This window comes from Acanthochromis polyacanthus, chromosome 19, assembly GCF_021347895.1.
Source record: "Acanthochromis polyacanthus isolate Apoly-LR-REF ecotype Palm Island chromosome 19, KAUST_Apoly_ChrSc, whole genome shotgun sequence".
Taxonomy (NCBI): Eukaryota; Metazoa; Chordata; class Actinopteri; family Pomacentridae; genus Acanthochromis; species Acanthochromis polyacanthus.
Window position 1 is genome coordinate 1,932,523 of NC_067131.1, and position 18,222 is coordinate 1,950,744.

The window sequence follows — 18,222 nt, forward strand, 5'->3', positions numbered from 1 at the left end:
GCTGCCTGTGTTTCATGCATCAGCGCGCTCGGGGAGTCGTATTTTAGCAGCACGATGAAGACATCAAAGTGGAATCTGGAACTGCAGTAAATCTCCTGCTCTTGGACGGTTTGTCATCTGTTACATCACCTACCGCTGCCAGTAAAGTTTCATTAGAAAGCGCCGCATGCTTCTGCTGCAGAATGGAAAGAAATACCCCAGTGTGGTTCACTTACTGTAAAACCAAGTGTGCTTTGCAGCTTTCCCCCCCACCAAGTAAAACTTAAAAGTTGAGAGTTGAGCATTAGTCACTGAATTGACTTAGTTCTTTGAAATGTGAGGTTTTCTCTTAAAGGTCACCACTGTGTCAAAGCCTAACCTTTCTGATTGTCTTGCATATATACACTTTATTGGACAACGCACCAAAATCTTCTACCAAACTGTCTGCAATCAAGCTGCATTGTGGGTAACACAGGCAGGAGGAATAACAATAACACTGTCTAGCTCTGCTGTATTAGTTTGTTCCTTTCATTTAACCTGATGAACCCCCAAATTCACCAGAGACATTTTAATCTCCTAAAAAAATAAGATATCAGAGCCAGAAAAAGTAAAAACAAGAAAGATTGATCAGGTCTTCCAACAGTCCTTAAATAGATCACATGTAAAATGATGTTCCCTCAGTCAAATTAGCCAAATACGAGCTTAGAAATTGTGATATTTCGTCAAAATTACTTTATTCTAGACGCCTCAGTTCAGCATTTGCCAAGAACAAAGCCAACAGTCACAAGACAAAAGTTCAGAGACTTTGTAGCTGAACTGGGTTGAACTGCAGGCAGTGTTTATGCAGAGCAGAAAGGAGAGAAATATGGAAACTAAATTAAAATCCAATTATCTATAGTATGTAGAATCACCATATTTATTTCAGCATTGGTAACAACTGTGAGCTCTTGGATAATGTGCATGCTGACTGCACTTTTTTCAATTTTTTAAGGATATATGACATTTTAACTATGTAATATTACACACAGGGCATTTTTGCGTTCTCTCCATTTCTAGTCGTGGTTGGACTGTTTTCATAGAGCTGCAGGAGTTTATGTTGTAGTGAAAAATGAGCTCAGCGTGAGCAAAAATGCAAGTAAAATGTCAGGATTCCAAAAGTTTAATAATAAAGCAGTGGTTAATCTGTGGAATATTAAACTAATCACTGGATCAATAATAAAAAACTACACATTTCAGTTGCCTTCATTAAGTACCAGAACAAGTGTTGCCTGATCTTTAATCGGTATCCGTTTCATGTCTCTGCACTCTACAGATGCACCTGAAACCATTCTTCCAATAACTATAAAATTTACATCAGAATGAATGCGTGAGTGCTTCATGACTTCAATACATGGACTCCCAAACACGGATGTCTTCATGTCGTCTTTAACACACCGTACCGCAAACCTCGCTGACCCTGAAAATCCACCCCCGAGTGCCCCACCACCACCACCACCACCACCACCACCGCTGTGAGTGCATCGACCACAGAACAAGCTCGACGCACGCCATCAAATATGGATGCTTCCTTTAGTACGTTCTCATTTCTTTTTCATAACACAATAATGTTCTCTTTTGCGTCGGGAAGTTGCGCTACTATAAGGAGTTGTTCCGGAAAAGTCCAGCGGCTCCCAAACCAGCGTGATCCCGACCGAGTAGGCAGGAAGACACTTGGAACTACCAGCATGCCGGCGTCTGCGATCCCCCTCGGTTATCAATAATTAGTCTCTGTGTTCTTTCATCACTGACTTGTCAGCTTAGTAGCCGCTGCAGTCCCACACGGCATCGATCTGGTTTTAAAGCACCAGTAGGGACGCCGTCTCACTCTGGACTCCCGGTGTGATGGAGCAGAGCTAATGCGACAGGAAAGGAGTGTTGTCCGCATCCGTCTTTACACAGCTGCATGAGAAGTCGCAGACACTGAGAGGACTCTGGAGGTCAGGTGACGGTCAACGCTGCCGGCAGATGTCGAGACATCGGCACACCTGTGTTGCTCTGTTTCTCCTATTATCGATCCCTTCCTGCCCGTCCCTCTTGTGCTGACCTCGTGATCTCGTCCTCAAAGAGGAACTCAGCAGCATCGACTGGATGTGTTTTGACATTGGCCTGAAGGTATTGACTCATGGCTTTTAGATCCGTTTCACTCCGTGCGCTGAGCTCAACCGGCAGCTGTTTTAAAGCCAGAGACAACCATGAGGAAAACTGGCAAAGACATGCGTGTGCTTTCAGTGCAGTAATCTATAGCAGTTTGGGGATTCTTCATTTGGCATGGCTTTTACTTGTATTGTCACGACTTCAATCCAAAATTCATTCTGGGCTAATTTAGTTCACAAAAGGAGTCTCATCCAGATGTTTTTTTATGCATCCATTCTTGTTCGGTACAAAAGAATAACTTTAACGTCTCAGAAAGCATGCAGAGAATTCAATCCTCCACTATATAAAATACTATCTTGCAGTTTTAAGGAAAATGGTTTGGATCCACAACAAAACTTTTTGGACTCTTCCACGTCTCCACAAAGTTTCATCAAATTCGGCTTTGTACTTTTTCGGTAATCTTACTGACAGACAAAAAACAAACCTATGTTTCAGAACAAAAACAGCTTTACTTAATAAAATTTAAACCAAACCCTCAGACAGCTGGAGGAATCATGTCCATCAGGGGCAAAGAACAGAAGTCGTATGATACTGTCAGAACCACAAATTCTGCACATGGATGTTGGGGTGACTGGACAGGTCAAGAAAGTGTTGGATTTTCACACAGAAAATCACTGTTTCATAATTCAACCAGTCATTTTTACTTGTAAAGGTAATCCAGCTTTTGTCATATCCAACCAGAGCTCTAAAAAACACTAAATGTGTTAAACTAGGTTCAATATTCTGTGCGTCTGATGAAGATGTGGACTGACAGTTTTCACACCAGCCCAAATATAATATATTAGCCACACAAATTAACCATCCAGACAGGTTAGATATGAAATCACAAACATGCACTGTAGATACAGTCTCTTTCTGACTGCAGACTGAAGCTTCACTGGTGGTAATGTGCTGCTGCTGATGGCACTAGATGACCAGAAGATTGGCACCATTCAGCATAGGAGCAGATTATTCATGAATCCCAACGAAGAAAGTCTGTAAGACTACTTGGTGTAAGTTGGTCAATGCAGAGACGTGTCCTCAGCTCCCCACCTCTTCTTTATCTGGGGCTTTTTTAAATGTTATTTTGTTGGCTTTTTTTATTAGACAGGTTTAGTCAAGAGACAGACAGGAAAGTAGGGAGAAGAAATGGTGAGAAAGACCTACAGCAAAGGGCCATGAGTTGGAATCAAACCCAGGCTGCTGTGTTTGGGGGCTACAGCTGACGAGACCAGCTGGGCACCCCGATACCTTATTTTTTTAAAGAAAATTTAAATACAGACTGATCTGCCCTGCAAATTCCTGCTTCCTGGAAAGATGAATTTGCTGAATGAAGGCAAAGCCAGCCAACAGACTGTAATTCACATTCGAACAGGAGAAAAACTGATGCTAGTGCGTTCTAGTTTTTAGAACAATACAGCGTTAGAGCAAAGGGTCATGCAAAGGATGGCTCCAGTGCATCATCAAGTCACTGTTTCTGGTCCGTCCAGCTGTTATTTTCTGACCCGTATAATGTGTTTAGAAGGAAATCTCTAAATATCCTTTACACAGACTTTAATTTTTGCAGTAGATGTCCCCCTGCCAGCGTATGCGTCATTGTGTGTGTGTGTGTGTGTGTGTGTGTGTGTGTGTGTGTGTGTGGGTAATTACCGACGATGTCTGTTGTCATTAAACTTGGACGACTTGTTGGAGTGAAGCCCTCAGTGAAACCAGCCGTTGCATTCATCGTGACAGCCGGCATCTTTTAGAAAAGAAGCTTTGTTTGTCTAAAGCTCAGCCTCAGCAAACAACTCAGTGCCCTCTCTCTCATTTCATGCTGTGTATGTTAAACGGAGCATGATTGTATACTGGCGTATTAGCAAGGGAGAAGAACGGTGCCCATCACAGCAGAAAAAGACACTTACTGGCAGGTGGAAGCTGCACTTTGATCGTACGGGCTTCGCTGCATGTGCTGGGAACAACAGATTCAAGTGTTGAGGAGTGTTTGGGAAAATTTCAGAGAACCTCCTTCCCTTCGGGGTCTTGGTGGTTCTGTCACAGGTAGCAAACTTCCTTGGGAGAAGCTTGGGCCACTTAGCCGGTGCCAGAGTCCTCGCTCTAAGCAGCACCAGCCAAGCAGATGAATAATTGACGCTTGCATTCTGTACTTTGGTGAATTTTAAAGCCGTATTCTGCAGAGACTCTAAATGGTAGAGGGAGGCCATGTTAATCATTCATGGGCTGCTTTTACCGCTTTGCTTAAGGTCACTGTCCTGAAGGCGGCCGGGCAGGAGCAAAGTGGAGGAAGAGGAGTGCAAGTAGAGGGGTGGAATGAAAGAAAAGGGCAAGAAAAATGGGCTGAGACGAATTTAAATCTACAACTAAATGTGATCACGGGGACGGCTCCAGTGTGATATTTAGAATATCAGTCTACAAACACGGGAATTCGCCAAATCATGCCTCAAATAAACATGCTGAGAAATTACAAGTACAATTTGTGAGGAAAAAAGGTTAATTATTTGGTTTCAACTTAACAAAAACGACCTTTATCTCCTATGTTCCTTTATCATGGAGTGCAAAAACTGGAAGACAAGATGCAGAAAGAGGCTCGAGTTTTAATAATTTACTGTCACTACCGTAAGTACAGGTATAGAGGCTGACATTCATCTCTTTGTGCCTCAGTCAAATGCACCCAAGGGAGCGTCTCTCTGGGTTTCATAACATTTCTTTACAATTCAGAGTCGTGCCGCTGCCAAAACTGCCGATCAACATTTGGTCACACATGCTAGGAATGAAATAAATAAACTACTGCAAACAAACCGTTTCCAGTGTTATTCTTTATTGATTGGATCCAAAGTTTCTGATGACTTAGCCGGAGTTCATCCAGTCGTACCGTTTATTGAAGTAGGAGCGCTCGTATAACTGTGACAATTGCTCATTGTGTTTCTCTCAGAAGTTCAGGTCAAATAAATATCTCACTTCCTTTTTCTCTTTCTTCCTCCAGGGAGCTGATGCCGAAGACCCTAGAGGGCCAGATCACCATGGAGAAAACCCCCAGCTACTTTGTGACCAGAGAGGCTCCGGCGAGGATCTCCGCCATGTCCCGGGACACCAAGTTAATCGTGGTGGTGAGGGACCCGGTCACCAGAGCCATCTCGGACTACACGCAGACGCTGTCCAAGAAGCCCGACATTCCCTCTTTTGAGAGCCTCACCTTCAAAAACAGGACTACGGGGCTCATCGACACGTCGTGGAGCGCCATCCAGATCGGCATCTACGCCAAGCACCTGGACAACTGGCTGCAGTACTTCCCCATGGACCAGATCTTGTTCGTGAGCGGCGAGCGTCTGATCAGCGACCCGGCCGGAGAGCTGGGCCGGGTGCAGGACTTCTTAGGCCTCAAGAGGATCATCACGGACAAACACTTCTACTTTAACCAGACCAAGGGATTCCCGTGCCTCAAGAAAGCGGAGGGCAGCAGCAAGCCTCACTGCCTGGGGAAAACCAAAGGGCGCACCCATCCCAACATTGACCCCGAGGTGGTGCAGAGGCTACGGGACTTCTACAGGCCCTTCAACATGAAGTTCTACCAGATGACTGGACGCTTCTTTGGCTGGGATGACTGAATGTGTTTTTCTCTTTGATACCCGAAATCTTTAATTGGAGGGCCTCGCTCGACAGAAAGAAATACTGATCTTTGGGGAACAAAGTTGGATTATTATGAGAATAAAGTTAGAATTACATTAATATGGTCCTAACAACATTCAAAACAAATAATGTTTATTTTTTAAAATCAGGAAAAATTGATATTTTGGCAAAAAACGTTAATGAATAATCTCACTGCATATTTTTGTGAGAATGGGGGTAGAGCTCAGGCTTATAATTAACCATTTAAACCTCATCTAATCTACCTGATATAATATTTTGGTTTTATTTTTGAAATATGAAATCTTTTATATAATTTAAAAGACTTTTGAAACTTCATTCTGGTTTAATAATGATTTATTTTTTTGCTTTTGTTGTTCAATTTGTTCAAATTTTCAGCATAGTGCACATAATATTATTATTATCATAATATTTATATTTTTCACACTATTGCAGTTTTATTATAAAGTTCTGAGCATAAAGATATTTATGTATAAAATAATATAAATCATAAACAGGAGAATGTTGTGTTTAATGTCAAAATATTGGTAATTTTTTTGCCAAAATATCTCACATTTTTCCCTAATATTGCAGTATCGTGCTGATATCATAATATTAACACTATTTTGCCAAAATCTGAAATTTTTTCTTAATATTGCAGTAATTAATTTATTCTGTCCTGTCATTTAGAAACTGTATTCAAAATATTTTGCGTTTTCTCATAAAATTAGTACTTTATTCTCATAATTTGTGACTTTTGACTCAATTCTCATAAACCTTCATCTTAGTTTTATGAGTTTTCTATCTTTTTCCCTCCATGCTCAGCACTAACCCTAAGCAATATGCAGCCGTTACAGGAGAGAAAAATCTCTCCTCAGATATGCAATATTTCTTTGTTACATTTCCCATCGTCAGAGCTGCCTCTAATCCATGCTTATTGAGATGTTTTCTTCAGAAAAAAGGATTGAGTTGTTGAAGGATTTGCATCATATCTCCCTGCACTATCTGATGTTTCTATTTTTTTCTGTTTAAAAGTCCTTGGCGGTGGAACAGAAATTATGCAGTTGCTTCTCGAAGACGGCGGGTGAAATCACAAGGCGGCTTTTGATAAAAACTGAGCGATGTTTAATGCCATATTCTGAACATACATAGCTGCTTTGGAATTTCAACATTTTTCTAGCAAAAAAAAAAAAACATGAAAAGATAAAAATATATGTATTTTTGAAATGTATTTATTCAAGAAATACACAAGCAGTATGTATGTATTTTCAATAACACCTCAGCGATTATTTCCCGTTATTATGCTCGCCATGCCTTTAGAGTTTGTTTTCTACTAAAAACATGTTATCCTCACTTTAATTTCAGGTGTTTCAGGATGTATTTACTATACATGAATGAGTGGGACATGAGAAAACTTGTTTCCAGTTAGATCTTTGTTATTTCAAGGGTCGTTTCCCACCTTAAGTTAATGAAGCTACAGGCAAAAGATAGAACTCCCTGTTTGGTGGTGGAGTGAAAAGACCTCCAAAAATGGGGGCGGCTTCCCTGAATCGTGACTGAAATTTCCTCGACATGCCTCCTTCTGAGTTAAATACACTTGATGTCACTGGTCTTCCTTCCTTGCCTGAAGGCAGAATGTGTGTGGAAGTCTGCTTTAAACCCAGACAGCATGAGAACAATGGCCGGGTTGTGTTCCTAGTTTCTGTCAACTTGTATCGTGAGCCACTTTCTGAAAGCAGATGTGCCTCAAAAGATACACAATCAGTGTTTTTCTCTTTTTTTTGGTGTGGGCATCAGAAAAGAAGCTAAAATAGGATTTTTTTTTTTGAGGGTTGGGGGTTATGTAACCAATCTAACTGTGCTGTTCTGACTGTTGCTTTCTAAAAGTTGTTGGGATTTTTAAGGCACTCCTTCAATAAAAGATGTTCTATGTACGCCTTGATTTCTTTTCTGTTCATCAAGGCGGTGATTCAGGCTCAAAATTGTAAGCAACAGGAAAACGCAGAGGACCAAACGGTGAAGTCATCGCAGTGCTGCTCACGCATCTAACGAGCTCAGCTTCCTGCAGAATCGCTCCCTGGGTGCTCCTCTCCTCTATCTCCTCCGTTACACCTTCACACATTGTCTCTGCTTATCTCTGTCCAGCCTCCAGGGCAGAGTGTCAAAGAAGGCGCTGAGGATTTTACGAGACGACTGCAGTCTGACGGCCGTATTTTGGGTGTACTGGCAGCTCTTTAGCATCCTGAAGAGGCAGGTACAAGCTTTTTGGGGGAATATTTGCAAGGAAGCTGGAGTGGCACTCTCGGATTTCTTGGCTTGGAAAATGCAATTAGTTTGCACATGACAAGCGAAGCAACTGTTCATCCAGACATTAGCAATGAGGGTACTTCAGAAAGTCCTTGGAAATGAGGCACATAACTCCCATTTTGGTGCAAAACTGTGCACTATAAAGCCTTATGTTGCTGTCCACTCAAATATTTGTTCTCAGCTCATTGCTGGTGGAGATTAGTGGGTAAAGAGAAACCAAAAAATGGTCAATAAAAAAAGAAAGAGATGTAACCAAATGTCTGCATAAAGAAAGACTTACCCTCAAGGACGTTGACAAAGACATGGTCAACACAATTCATAAGGACTCCCCTTGATACTGAACCGTAAAGAGGTGGGTGACTGATTTCAAGACAGAAAGGAGAAGACCTAAGATGACGGCCAAAATCAGACAATCAAGTGGAGGCCATTCATGAACGATATATGTGTTATGAGTGGGCACTGTGGACATCAGTGTTGGCTAAGGTCGCGCTGTTTAGAATATCATCCTGGGTATAATCAAACTGTCTGCACAATGGGTACCACAATGGCTGCACAATGGCTCGTTTTCAAGCTGGTTTGACCAAAGTCTCCAGGAGATTTTAAACACAGGTTTGCCTTTTTGATCCTGAATCGAATAATCAAAGCAAATAATGGAAAAACTGGTTCTACACCTCCTATATAGTTCAAGCAAGCAGCAGTGAGGAACTTCTCCTGATTGACTTCCAGAAGAGTCAAACCTTAATAGGGACTACTCTGGATCTGAATTGCGATGACTTAAAGAATTAAACTACGGAAAAAAACAGAGATGAAAGCTTTGAGTTAGAGTGGTGCTACTCCTTTGCAATCCACCCAGGACAGGTGGCAGAAGCAGCCAAACATGGGTTTCAACTGTTGCCCCATGCACCTTAATGACACTGACTTACTTCTGTTTCCCAAACTGAAATCAACTTGTGTGGTGAACATTTTCAGAGGGATGAAGTCGTCCATGCTGGTGAGGAGAACCTTAAAGCTCAAGGTCTGTCCTTCTACCACAAAAGAATAGCAAAGCTTAGAACATCGGTGGATCAAGTGCATTGAAGTTTATGGAGACTATGTTGAAAAGTCTCATTGAAATTTTCTGGTGAAGGTTAGAATTTGGTGAAATATAATGCAGAGAACTGGAGCTGGACATTGGATAGAAGACAGGTAACACCCTGGACAGTTCATCAGTCCTTTGCAGGCTAAAAAAGAAGGACAACCATGCTCTCTCGTGCTCAGACCTACAGCCCATTTAGAATCAGTTAAATTACTATGCATGCTTTCAGACAAAACCTATGCAAACTCCATGCAGAAAGGTCAACCAGCAGGTTCAAACCCAGAAACTTCCATCTTTAAGGCAACAGCGCCAACCACTGATCCACCATGCTGCTGCAGCATTCTCATAGTCTGTCATTAATTTTGCTCCTGGAGTTATTCTGCGTGGACAAAATGTTGGACATGCTCACACTGCATGGTCTGATCAACCAGTTCTGACCTGGGATCTCCACAGAAACAAGTCAGCGCTGACGGGTCGTGTCCATTAATCAACTCCATTTAATTCAAACAATATGGAGTCCTCTCCAAAAATGTTGACCAGAAAACAGAAAGGCGGCATTACTTTCAGCAAGTTTACTTTGAATAGGATGCAAGAATGAAAAATAGATCCACGGATTGCTGATGTGGACAACTATGGTTGGTCTGTTCTGCCGAAAATGTCAGTTTCAGTTATATAGCAGTGAAGTCTATAATCAGCCTCAACATGTGAAACGCTGGTTCAATAATTTTAACCCTTAGAGCCGAACAGACGCACTCTTCATCCAAATTCACATCCCTTCTTCTCAGTCGAATTGTTTTTGAAGAATGTATTGCAGCAAAGCGTAGCATACGTCAAATGAAGCGGCATGTTTTGACCTTTCCAACAATGCCAGCTGCTTGGGCGTGTGACAAAGTGTCATTGGAAAAAAATAAAATTTAATTTAGATCAAATTCAATCAAACTTAAATTAAATCAAGCGCTGCGTCCATCTCCACACCCATTACTCTTGTTTGAATGACTCATGAACTCATCATGGCGTAGACACGTTAATATCTAAACAACACAGTCATTATGTTATCATCATATTACAGGAAACGGCAGAGTTTTCTGATTAAGCCATGCTTGTTACTAATTTGTGCATTCTGAAGAAATGATATCATGAATACAGATGAAATTTATGCTACGTAATTTTTGCTTCATTGGCAATCAATCATTGGCAGTAACCACCAAGTCCCTCTCATTTCATAGTATTTGATTAACCACCTCTGCAATAATACTGCATATGAAGATCTCAGTGAATAAAATAATGATGTTTTTTGCATAGCAGATATTTGCCCAATTTCTAAGTCACACAATATCCCACCATCATGATTTCAAACAATCCACCCTATCTACTTCTGAAAAAATACCTCCAATCCCAGCATTTTATGGTGACATACATGTAAAAACAATAATTTTCCTTCATATAAAGGCTAATATAGAAAACAGCTGCATGTATTATCAGATAAAATGGTATGGCTGGCTTAAACATATGTATGTTAGCCCTTATGATGACAGATAACAGCTTAAGAGTAAAGATAGTAGAGTTAGCTTCAGGCTCACAGGGTTAAAACAAGCTCATTAGTATTCTATACAGCAAAGCCATGTGGGAAATCTTATCTGTCCAATATATGTGAGCAGGAATTGTCACTAGCCTCATGCTAAACTAATAAAAACCGTTAAAGATCTCAAATTAGTCACGGATGACCATTTCCAGATTAAAATCATGTTTAATCTGTACATCTGCAGAGCTTTAGGGGACATTTGGCCAGAAATAGATGTAAACTCAACTTGAAAAGCTCCTACAGAAGTTGAAGTCAGTCCATCCATCCATCCATTATCTTATACCACTTAATCCTCATTAGGGTCATGGAGGGGTTGGAACCTATCCAATCTGACTTAAGATGAAGTCAGGGGGTCAGATAGAGGCAAACACTCACAGTCACACCTACGAATCACCAGTTAACTTCAGCATGTTTTTAGACTATGGGAGGAAGCTGGAGAAAACCCACGTATGCACAGGGAGAACATGGAAACTCCATGCAGAAAGATCCCAGGAACCGTGAACCAGGGAACTTCTAGCTGCAAAGCGACAGAGCTAACCTCCAATCCACTGTACAGCCCGAAGCAGAAGTCATAAAGTGCCAAATACTGACAGATATGTACAGTATATATGTAGAGGTTTGTCCTGGAACTTCATCAGTCTAACTGAACAGTCACCTGGTAAACCTCATGACATCTCTGCTTCTTCCTGATGGTTTTATAGTAAAACCAACAGACGGAGAGTTACAGAGGAACTGTAGACTCACTATAATAATGTATAAACAGCAAATCAATCACAGCTTCTACTCCCTTTTCCTCCCCATCTCTGTCTTTTCTCTGCTCCTTCACTGCACCTGCGTGCTTTTCTTAACTCCTTCCCTTTTCCTCCCAGACTGCTGACTGATTTGAGAAACTGCACTGACAGGCACTTAGCAGATGAACCCTGATGAAGAGGAGGAACCCTGTTGAAAGTCTCCACATGTCTGAAGCCTACTTATGCTGATTGTCAGGCCGCTGAAATGATGTTGTGACTCCAACAACCGGCTCGGAGTGGTGGGAGCAGATGGAAGCGGAGGCCGACGTCCGTTTGTTGACTCGTTCAATTTGCTTGTTATTTCTTCCTGAGTGGGTCGACGGGGGCCTCCTCTTCGGTTCTCCTCGGTAATGAACGGAGACAGTTCTCCTCCTCACGCTCAGTCCTCTGAAGGGCAGCGTCACTCTGAAAACGGAACGGCAACATCTGCTGCGGGACGACACACCGACCAGCCCTGTCAGAGCGGATTCAGCTCAATATCAACGGCACGATCCTGGGGAGAACTCCAAGTCTGTCTATTGAAAAACAGCTGACCGCATATGGTGGTGGTTTTTCCTTTTCTTTTTGCAGGGTGGGGTGAGCTGCTGCAGAAAGACAGGCATTTCTGGTAGCCCCGCAAACCTCTTTGATCTGCTTTTGTCCTTTCTTCTTACATTTCTGCTTCTTCTACTCATTCCATCACAAAAAAAGCACCTGTGTGGCGTCACCTGTGCACAATAAGCTCGCACCCGCGCCACATTAGCTCAAAGTAAGCCGCCAAAACCTTCCACTCACGCGACTCCCAGCCTGTTTTTGCACACAGAAGCTGAAAGACGTATGGACTGCATGACAACAACCGCCAGCCTTTTGGTAAAACAAGGCTGCGAGCGTGAATGTGTGCATGTGACGAGCCCTGAGCATCACACAGGCCATGTAAAATGATGAAGGAAAGGGATCAGGGAGATCGCTTTGAAGAGGGAGGCTGCAGTGAGACCGCTCGTGCAATCACTTCTATGCAGACGTGGCCTCGTGCACAAACACACACAATGACCGGCCGGTTTCCACACACAGTCGCCACCCACTCGTGCCCCGCGGTGGGACATGGAGGGGATCAGACCTCTGTTTGCTCTGGTTCCCAGCAGAGGAGCCCTTAATCCCCAGCCTAGTCTGAGCAAATATCTCCAGCAGGCACGCTCCGCACACCGCCACAACCAAAACAGCCGAGGGGCCAACCGCGTCGTCTCTTCAGTTTCCAGTTTGCTTTATCCGTCGTGCGTTCTGTATCTTAAAGAGAGATCTCCAAACTTCAAAACACAATCTCGAGTCTTATCTGCTGCTCAAATGGAACCAAGGTACCTGTTTTATAGCCAGTCTCCAGGCAGGTAATCTTATAGAAATTTACATCAATCCTCGTGTCGTCCTGCCGGTCAAAATGACCCGTTTTAAAGTTTAAAAATGTAAAAAAAAAAAAAAAGAAGCCTATTTTCACAGTGAAACTTCTGATATCCACATTGTCAACATTTTTTGGGAAATTTTAAACATTTTTTGTGGAAAAAACAAGAAAAGCTAAAAAAAAAATGTTTCTGAAGATCATTCACAGAAAAAAATCAGTGAATTTCGCTGGATTTTGGTTGATTTTTATGAGAAGTTTTACTGATATATATGTCGTCACTTTAGATATTTTTAGGATTTTTTTGGAAGATTTTTACTAAAATTTTTACAAGAATTTTCTTGCCAAATTTGGGGGATTTAAAAAATACTTTTTTGGGAATCCTTTAAGGAATTATTGGAATTTTCTTCCTGAAGGTTTTGCAAATTTTCAGAAATTTAGGAATTTTTTTTTTACTGAATTTTTGGATTTTTTTCAGACAAGAAAACAATATTTTTTAGTTCCTGTAAATGAGGACAACAGGAGGGTTAAACCCCCAACACAGCATGATTTGCTATACTGATTAAAGTATTTAAAGATTCTCATTCATATTCTGAGGGTTTCTATATTTTATCTTGAGCCAGGCTACAGATTTTCCTCATTGTGGAAGGTTGTGGTCTGCAGAAGATGCAGTGTTTAGCTACGCTGCAGTGAAATTATTGTTTTAAAGTTTTGAGAGGTTCTCATGAAAATGACCAATTGTTTGCCTGTGATGAAAAGGCATTTTACCGTTGGTTTGCATGCTAGTAATAAAGCGAGGGCCTGCTCTTTGAGCTGTCACTTCTGTGCCCAGAGTACAGCAGACAACGCACCAAATTAGCAATTAAGATCGTCTGGGAGCAGGACTCTTTCCAGACATGTGCGTTTCGGCTCCGAAGTTTTCACGCATCCCTCCTTAAGAGAGCGAGTTCTTCAAAAGAGTCTCAAGGAGCGATAATTGATCCTGACACATGATTAAAGACGTGTTCATGTTAAGCTCAAATTTTCCTTCCTTTTGGAAGAAAAGCAGGGTGACAGAAGTCTAAACAGGACGGCCAGAGAGTCGAAGAGGCAGAGCCCACATGGACTCTGGGGAGCTTTGCCCTCTTCTAGCAGAAAGCTTTGTGAGCGCTGAAGCTTTTAGTCACACAGAACATTAGCATGAAAGCTACAATAGTGTCGGGTTTTTGAGGTTTTTGGACAGTCCAAATGATTTGTTTGCAGATTTAAACACAAAAAAAGACTTTTGTTTTCTGAAACGCAAATATTCTAGGTGAGTTACTTTTGAATAGAGTCTGATATCATGAAAAGAAGAAGAAGTCATTTTATGAATCAGAAGAACACGTTTTTTGCATTTGGCATTTTCTTCTATCACAATATATTTGATTAATCTATTAATCTTAAAGTAATAAAGTGACATAAAAAAAGGTAACAAAATGGTCACAGTGGAAGATTTGTCTTGAGCAGAACTTATGGTCGCCTCGAAAGAGGAAAATCTCGTGTTGTCCTGTGGGTCAAACTGAAAATGTGGAAAAAAATGTTTTCACAGTGAAACTTCTGATGTCCACATTTTCAACATTTTTTGGTGGAAAAAAGAAATGTTAAAAATGTTTGAGAACATTCATAAAAAAATTTTTTAATGAATTTTATGAATGTTCTGAAAGAAAATGTTAGAAGTTTTACTATTCTACATGTGTAATCACTTTAGATATTTTTAGGAATTTTTTTTTGAAGATTTTTACGAATTTTTCAAAAATATTTACAAGAATTTTTGGCCTGAATTTATTTACAATTATGTATAAAAAATGAATATTTGTGTTTTTGCTTTCCAGCTGATGCTAAATTAAGTGAAGATTGTTAATTTGTCTGTTTCACATAGAACAGGTCTATAATAATATAAACAGGTGTATAATTAGGTCAAACTCTGACCGGTCCTACTAGAAACCAGCAAAAGGTTCCAAGGTATGCATTAAATATGCACAAATAGGCACTGGTGGAATGCGTATGCTCGCTCGGTTGCAGTCTGAATGAAAGTGGTATGAATTAACGACAGTCAGCATCAAGAGGTGAACTATGCATGCACTCATACTTTCACTTCCCCCCCTTAGCCCAGCGTGTGAATTTATCATTAACATTCTACAAACACCATAATAAATGACCTTATTTTATGATAAGATAGTTTGAAGCAAATCCGAGCTTGTCGAGCAGAAACCTTGTGATGACTTGAGCTGGAAAAACCCTTCTCCACCATTACCTCATTTAGCGACAGTCCAAGAACAATGACAACATCTGCATTACAGCAAACGTCCCAAAAGGCAACACGCCATATGTATGTTTGTTAAAGAGACAGCGCTGTCTATGTAAGGTTCAGTAATCCTGATGGGAGCCGGCAGGAGGTGGACACGTCATTAAATTCATTAACCGTCAACAGCGATGTGTTAATGGTACGAAAACAAACGATGTCGTCCAGCTGATCGATGTGTCTTTATGTGCCGACATGAATAAACAAGAAATGCGGCAGAAACTGATCAGAAAGCAGGAAAAGGTGGTTATGTGGAGCAAACTTATTTCATCTTCAGCTCATCTATCAGTTCAGTCTTCCATTAACTGGTTAATTGTTCAGGCTATGAAATATGAAAAAATGTGCAGCACAACCCCAGAACATGTAAACTGCCTGTCAGAGTGAAGCTTTAGAGACAGCTACGCTAAGAGAAGAGACAGTTTGGAAAATCCAGTCCTGCACGGTCATTCACTCTCAGACCACAGACGATTATTTGAACATGAAGTCGCGGTTTAAGGGTTAGTTCTGTGAGCTGCTGGAGCCGTTTCCTGACAAACAGCAGTTTTTAAATATCTTTCCACACTTAACACTTAAAAGATTTTAGCATGTAATCCTCCATTAAACCACATGTTCTGATGTTAGTGTTTGTGTGCAGAACAAGACATACAACATGTTTGTTGGTGGCATTTACAGCTGTAAATAGTGTTTGTTTTGTAAGTTTATCCTTTTTTTTATATCCTTTTCACTTTGGTAAGATGGAGACAGTGGGAACAAAACAAGAACTTTGTGGAAAGACAGAAGGGAAATGTCATGCAGTAGAGGTCTGGGTGGGCAGGAATCAAAGCAGGGAATGAATGTTTGAAGGTATTTGTACCCGTGTGGTACATGTACTCTAACCACAAGTTTATCAGTTTGCCCCATCAGACAGATTTTTATATTTCATGCAGTTAGAAAAGTTCCCCAAATTTAGCAAGAAAATTCTTGTAAATATTTCAAAAAATGAGTAAAAATCTTGCAAAAAAAATCCTAAAAATATCTGAAGTGATTACATATATATCAGTAAGATCCCTAATATTTTTAAGAACATTCACACAAAAAACATTTATTAACATTAACATTTATTTTTTCTACCAAAAATATGCTCAAAAAATTCCCCAAAATGTTGAAAATATGGACATCAGAAGTTTCACTGTGAAAACATTTTTATTTTTCTCCACTTTTTCAAACTTCAAAACAGGTCAACTTGACCCACAGGACAACATGAGGGTCAAAGAGTCTTTTCTGTAAAGTCTTGCCCAAAAAAAAGCCAAATTAATTTGACTATGATTCAATATTAGGAAGATACTTCCAGGGAGGCTAAATACTTTGTACACACTCTGTATACGACGTCGGCTTTACAAACCGCTGCTGTTTTGACTCGGCAGCAACGAGGAGCAAAGTTGGATAAAGAGCACGAGTTGTTTCAGAGGCAGATTAGCCTGTGTGGCCTGAAACAAATAGCTGTAAATAAATCATCACACACTTATTCCCATTCAGTGCACAGTCTCTGTTTGCCTTATGAATAAATGAGAGCTCGGCCCTGTTTACCTCCCACTCATTACAGACACTGTCCCATCACACACACACACACACACCACATCAACTCGCACCTTTTCTTCTCCGTCAAAACACCCCACTGACAAATGACGCCAAAAAAAAAAAAAGCCCTCAGTTGGAACTCTTCATACAAATAACAAACAGGAAGAGATTCTAATAATGATCTGCCACGTTTCCACATGCAGCCCTGAAGTTTTTCTTATTTTTTTCCGTGGTGTTATCCGCACACAAACCTGAACACACGGAGAGCACACGGCGAGGCAAAAGGAGCTGGTTAATAATTGAAGCTGTCAGAGTGCCACAGTGCTGAGTGAAGGGACAGCATGCAAACACCACAGAAGAAAAAGTCAAGGTTCCAGTAAGTAATTATTTATCACCCGGGGCTATAGCTGTGGAGACGTGTTACTGGAGGGAGCCGGCCTGATGAACTAGTCTGGAGGAGACTCTTATGAGGTGCTGCAGACAGAGTCAATATTACCTCCCAGACTGTGTATTTTGGTGGAGCGGGTCGTGGCATACTTGATGTTAAGATAGAAAGCAGGCGATGGGGGGGAACTGGAGCTGTTGTGGGTTTGTCTCTTCGGTGAACTGTGTTAAGTGTTGCTTTTTGGGAGTGTAACACCGTGTGTGTTTATCCAGCGTCACTCCCCGTCCTGCCACTCTGCTCCGAGGGTTTCTCCACTCCCTCATTCAGCTCTTTATTTAAAGTTTGTCCTGTTCTGACAAATGAGAGCGCCGTGAGGGTCGCCGAGCTGCAAACTCAGGCCCCCGCTCTCACAAATATGACAGCTCCGGCACTTTGTTACCCTTTTCCCAAGGACCGTGTTGCCACAGAGGTTTGGTGGGTAATCAGCTGATGGATCTGTTTCTGGGGATGCCGTGGTAATCAGCGAGGTTGTATGGAGTATCATTTACAAGTGTTTGGCCACACACCGACTGCTGGACGGTACATGTGAGTGTGACGTATGGAGGCGCGGAATGCGCCCGGCCTTTAAGAAACCTCATGGACATTTCTTAACACGGTGCTCTTTTCTCAGCATGCATTGCGGTCCTGCTGGTAAGAGGCATTTAACCTTTATTTTACAAGGAAAAAACCTCAACGAGATGAAAAACCTCCTTATTTAAAGCCTGGTAAGAGCGTTAAGTTACCGACAATCACAAAGCACACCAGACCGGGATTAGCGCCTTATAAAACTGCAGAAGTAAAATCACCTTGTGTCCAAAATCTGAAGGCCTGGGATCTGGGCCTAGCGGTGGTGCTGCTGGTTTGGCTCAGCGTTCCAGAGAACAACTGGTTTCTGGTGGGAAGCCAGTGAGGTCTGGCAGGTTGGAGGGTGAGAAGGTTCTTTGCCACAGAAAACACTCCCATTGTTTCCACTGGAAATGCAACTCCTTGCTGGGACGCCTAATGATGGCCCAGCTTTTTTA

General features: G+C 41.5%; 2 protein-coding genes across 3 annotated transcripts in view; one reads left to right on the forward strand and one right to left on the reverse strand.

Annotated features, from left to right (window-relative positions):
* The window catches only part of si:ch211-216b21.2 (heparan sulfate glucosamine 3-O-sulfotransferase 3A1), a 41,122-nt gene extending 33,413 nt beyond the window's left edge, over positions 1 to 7,709 (forward strand). The window contains exon 2 of the mRNA XM_022191355.2: positions 5,135 to 7,709. Within this exon, the coding sequence (XP_022047047.2) occupies positions 5,135 to 5,756 (622 nt within the window). The 3' untranslated portion in view covers positions 5,757 to 7,709. The remainder of the gene's footprint in view (positions 1 to 5,134) is intronic.
* Positions 1 to 18,222, reverse strand: part of rpl38 (ribosomal protein L38) — a 1,167,099-nt gene that overhangs the window by 1,084,732 nt on the left and 64,145 nt on the right. The window lies entirely within an intron of this gene.